General features: G+C 41.9%; 1 protein-coding gene across 1 annotated transcript; it reads left to right on the top strand.

The window, feature by feature from the left end:
• The first annotated feature begins 261 nt into the window (after positions 1-261).
• On the top strand, positions 262-2,942 carry LOC106751978. The gene is made up of 2 exons (XM_014633317.1): positions 262-419; positions 2,044-2,942. Exons 1-2 carry the CDS (start codon positions 387-389, stop codon positions 2,725-2,727), a joined length of 717 nt encoding a protein of 238 aa, XP_014488803.1. The 5' UTR covers positions 262-386; the 3' UTR covers positions 2,728-2,942.
• The last annotated feature ends 2,703 nt before the right edge of the window (positions 2,943-5,645 follow it).

The following is a 5,645-nucleotide window of genomic DNA, read 5'->3' as shown; positions in this document are numbered from 1 at the left end:
ACGAAACTCCGCGCAAATGAGCCTCAAATGACCGGCGCGTTTTTTGGGAACACCTTGACCCGCCGTGAAAAAATCATCGGCGAGCGAATATCGCTCCCGAGTGTCGCGCAGCGAAAAGCAGAGGGGCGGCCGCGAGGCAACCCATGCGTGCCGCGACTATCAATTCCGTTGGGCAACCCGGGAACGCGCAGAGGCGGAGGCGAAAGACAATGCACGTGCGGACCCGGCGAAACCAATCGATCGTGGTGGTGTGCGGGCCTCTTACGCTGTTGGATCGTGCATTAGTATAAAGGGGTTTTGAAATCGGCAGAGGCCTTCAGTCGATCGCCCGACCCGCCCGAAGAAATCGTGAGCCGTCACAATCGGGAAACGCACGTCAAGCTATCATGAAGCTGCTGGATTACTGCCTGCTTGTCTGCGTAAGTATCATTCCGATCAATCGGGATTCCGATCTCCCGATTTATCATCGTTGTTATCATCATTGTTATTCGCGGCCACTGCAAATTGCTCCCCGCGACCTCGCGTCCGAATAAGTCCGGCGCTTCGCGCGAATACCAATTGAAGATTTAGCGTGCGCGAGAATTGCGTTCTATTATTCGTAGGGACTATAAAAGTAACTTCTGAAAATAATTCTCAAGATCCCTTGAATTGCAGAAAGTAATTTTTTAGCGATACTGTCATGTTCGCCGGAGTTATATCCGCGATCTTGCAATTTGGTCGCGAACGAGCCAATGATCGCGGAAAAAGTCCCGAGCGAAGAAGGCCGCTCTTGTTTGATAATACAAGATTTTTCACCACTCGACAATTCGACGTTTGCACACGAATCAAGAGACGCGGTGTGGCATTGCGCGCTAAGTACACGTAACATACAAGAGTCCCGCGTGAGAGACGTGTGGCCGCCGTAACCAATTTTCCGCAGCAAATTTTCTCCATTGCTCTCTCAGTGGAAAAATATTTGTTTCCGGTAGAAAAATATTCGACGAGATAAAGCGTGTCAAATCTTTCTCGAGGAAATTCATGGACGGAAATTCAATAGACGCGAAATTACTTCCAAAATTGTATCTTCCGGAAATTATACGTTGTTTGATTATCGACGACGGGATACCATTTCGCCGAGCAAGCCGCGATTCCCAGGTCCTAATCGCGCGAAAAAGGAAGCGTCACACGCGACGAAGTCTTGAATATGATCGTTACCGTCTGGTAGTAATAGGTTCTTGCCGATGAATAGTACTTATTCCTAATCAGAGCGTAAAAATTACCAATTGCAACCGCGATTACCCGCGCGACTTGTAATTTTCGTGAAAATGAAACTACCGCGTGACGCCGGTGGATTCAGCGAAGGTGTGTCGTAACGTACGATTATGTGTTGTATCACCTGTCCTCGCCACATTACAACATCATTGTCCGACAAAATTCACTTCGCGGGAGGAATACAGTCGACTGTGTGGGACCATTTTCCAACTCTAACTGCCATAGGTTTCTATGTCTTTTCTTTTGTTTAATCCTAAATCATTAAACTATTGTAAAAATGACGACGTTCCACACGAACAGTTTGCGCTTTGTATCTGTTCAAAATGAAATTCAGGAAAATGATAACTAATTTACATTAATAACAATATATCATGTCCATAATGTCAACAATGTGTTAAAGTTGAACACATTATCGTCTTAATTTTTCATTGTTCTTAAGTCTAATTATCATAAATATATATTTGTTACGTAAGTTTTTATCTTTCAATAGAAATAATAATTTTCTAAAATATTACGTGTCTTTCGGCCGTAATTTTCACGAATGATTATTAATAACGTAAGTCACAGGATAATTTAATAATTTAGGGTCTCAACCCTAGTTAATTTTTCTTAAGAAACTATGTTTTCACATAATATTTACAAAATTCGTCACACAAGCACGATACGACAAATTCAATACAATTCAATCAAAGCAACAAACACAGCACAATACAACACATTCAACGGGAACAATAAGCATACCGAAAGATGCAACGAGCGCAATCAAGAATTCCATTAACTTCTCACATACAGCTCTTCGCCATGAGAGTGCAGCCCAAACCGCAAATAACGAAGCTGTTCCCGGTGGAGGAACTGTTAGCGTATCAACAGCAAGCAAACAACATTACGAGGCCTTTGGTAGACAGGTTTCTGAGGAAACTACGCACCACTTACGACCTCGTTTTCCATCAACCCGACAACACCAGTCACGTGGAGAAGATCCTGACGAAGAGTGTGCCTGGCCCCGACCTGCGAACTCTTAGATTGTTCTGGGCCAATCAGATCAAACAGGATAACTACACGGATCTCAAGTATCCTAACGACACGTTCCTAGACCACGTGAAGTCGCTGTTGGTCCCGAAAGATCACGAGAACAATAGGAACGCGAGCGGTCTCCAGAAGGATTCGTCCCTCGAAACAAAATCGACGATCAAAGCGAGCGGGACGAGCGGGAGTCACGCGAGCTCCAACCGGACGAGAACACTGCTCAACAATCGATTGAACGACGTACAGTCCTTAGGACTGTTGGAGCTGCAAAATGAAGAAGTGCCGTACGCGAAATCGGAGGTTGAGATTGTGACGCCGGTAACGACCATAAAACTTTCGACAACGGTGGGTCAGCATCTGATCGACTGGCTTGGCTCCATTTTCGGTCTCACTTATAGTATTTACGCGAAATTATCGGCCGGTGCCTGCAGCAACAAGACGACGCACTGATAGCGCCAACGATCGCGCGAGAAATGGTGAGGCGATAATTATCATCATCTTATGCATCTTCGAAAAATAAAAATATTTTATTAACCGCTAAGATGAAGATGAGAGAAAAATTTACACTTATAGAAGGTGTTAGAAGTAGATCACCAGTGGCATCAATATATGAAAAAAAGTTTGATGGAATTTTTACGATTATTTCTGGTTCTAATGAAACTAAATTTAGTCGTTAAGAACCAGAAAATCTGTTTCCTCCAACCAAAACGCCTTTGGTCTATTTATTAATAAACTCAAAACTCTTTCCGTATGCAAAGTAATTTTCTTAAATAAATTTATCTTTTACTCTCATATTTCGAAGATATTCAAGATGGTGGTAGTTGTTGCCTTATCAATACAAAATGTATTTAGGAATTATATTCAGATCAGAGGGATACGAGGAAGAAAAAAGGTAGAAAAAGAGAAAGAATAAGAGAGCGGTGTATCTCTTTGCTTCTAGATTTTCATTTGTAAATCTAGGCAGTTTAAATTCGCAAACAAATGCACAGAATTTTGTATTTATCCGGCATAAAGAACGCGTTTCTCGCGCTTTGAATCGCGAAATGCAATCGATACGCTTGTTAGGAGATCGCGCGCCCCCGGGTTAATACGATATAAATGTGAAAATGGAACGGAAATGCCGAAATGTCAAAATGTGAAAACCAAACCACGCTGCGGCGTATTCGATGCTAAACGCGCGGTAAAAATACCACAGCGAGCTGTCTGTAATTTTATATCTTTGTACCGCATTTACGTCAAATCCCGCGCAGCACGCTCCACGAATTTGTGTGTGCGTGCGTATGTGTACATAGAGAAACAAATAAAATTTATATTACGACATAAAATAGGGTGCTTTTCGTATCTCGTCTCGATTTTCCAATTTAACGGCGCGCGCGAGATTCTATTACGAGACACGTGTGAAATAATCATGCGTTGCATCACGCGCAATTTCAAGGCAGCGCTGAATGCAGTCTTCAAACGTGTAAGAAAAGTCTTAAGCGACGCGTAACGCACGTAACGCATATTAATATTTCCGCATTAGGTTCGAGAGCGATCGTTTGGCTGTGCGCAAGACCACATCATAACGCTAGTTTTTGCGGTCGAACGTCGTGCGACTACGGGCACGACGGCGATCGCGAGAACACGAAGGGATTAACACGCTCTGTGAGATGTTCTTAGCTTCTTTTATTCAAAAATAGCTCCTTCTGAAAAATACATTTGTATGTATTCCGTAAATTCACAATTCGTGTCGCTCCTTCTTTCTTATTGGCAACGATTGTAACAATCGTAATCGAATCTGCTGAGTGACGCGAAACTTCCATCGGACGCTTATATCCGACGTTTCTTTTCCATTCCTTTCTTTTTCTTCTTCTGTAAAGTGCGATCAATACATCACCTCGTACACACGTATTTGCCTAATCTCAGTGAGAAACCGCCAAAGTCGCCGCATCGTCTCGGGGAAGACGCCCGGTCTTCGTCACGTCTTTGAGACAAAACTGTCATCTGACGCGAATAAGGGCGACTTACGGTGAATTAAAATGGGAATTCCAGCAAACGACCCTTAGAATACTGCTGTTTCACACGCGAGTGCGAAGTCTTTGGTTGTGTCACACGACACGAGGAGTCCCGTACGTGTCGTATTCACTATTTTCTAATCTCTTACATCTAACGCACGTATTCGCTAGACGCACGCACGCACACACGCTTTTGACCAACGTGCACGAGAGAACGTTAGGAATACTCTCTCCGAAGGATTCTCGAGGATACGCAATCCCGCATAGAAATTTTCCAAGATTTTCCCATATACGGCATAGATTCCGATTAGAATACTCAAAGTTGTCCCAAAATTGACTTTTCCACTACGATACTAATTAAGAATATCATTCTTATCCCAAGCATGAGATGAAACCTCTTTTCTACGATGCTATTTAACTGTGCGTTGCTGCGCACAACTATCACTTAGAATCGTATATTAGAAACATTACACGTTTAACCAGAGAACCTGCGTAGATTTCTCAGCTAGAATCCATAATTATTTTGAGAAATTCGACTGGACTTCAATTAGATCCTGAGAAATTTTCTGTACGGGATGCATATAAACGATCTTTGATGCATAGAAAAAAAGATTGGTTGAATTAACGTGACGATAAACTAAATGCGGAGCAAGCGGAATTTCTGGTTCTTCTAATCAGTTCTAAAAAATCGATTCATTGTCACGTTAATTCAACCAATCTTTTTCCCCCGTGTGAATTTTTCACTAATACTTATTCGTACAAATAAAAATCGAATCATCGAGCGCGCGGATAGCGTAAAAATAATGTCAAGTGTGAATAATGTCAAATATGTCAACGACTGTTCCTCAAAATGCGAACCGCCGTCGATCCCAATGGTCATCGATCGAAATCGTAAATAATCGCACATGTTATTTCGTCGCGCAGATAAATCTCCGTAAGCTATCACAGTTTTCGTGTTTTCTTAGAACCTTCTGTTCGAAGTCGACGTTAACGAAATGGATTTCAAGAAGACGAGGATACGCGAAAAAAGTTGAGAAGTAAACCTCTCACGCGAATAATTGCGAATCTTACAAGTCTAGTTCGACCGTTGTAAAAAAAGAATGCATAACTTTACGAGATAAGTTACGCTGTTTCATCGTATCTAAAGATTTAATTGCTAATCTTGATTGAATCGATGTGTTCACTTGTTATATTTTTAAGTATCAACCAGCGACGATGTCTATTCCTGTAAAAAATCTTGAAAAGTGATTAAAATACGTTTAAATGCTTAAAATATGCAAATATATATGTAAAATAATGGAGAAGATTTTTGTGAATTACTTATTATGGGAAGAATGAGGGATCAAAGACGATAGATTTGGGTGACCGAAAGGT

The sequence above is a fragment of the Dinoponera quadriceps genome, unplaced genomic scaffold (genome assembly GCF_001313825.1).
Source record: "Dinoponera quadriceps isolate SergipeBrazil2010 unplaced genomic scaffold, ASM131382v1 scaffold426, whole genome shotgun sequence".
Lineage (NCBI taxonomy): Eukaryota > Metazoa > Arthropoda > Insecta > Hymenoptera > Formicidae > Dinoponera > Dinoponera quadriceps.
Note: the sequence above shows the minus strand (reverse complement) of the source record. Positions and strands in the feature narration are given on the sequence as shown.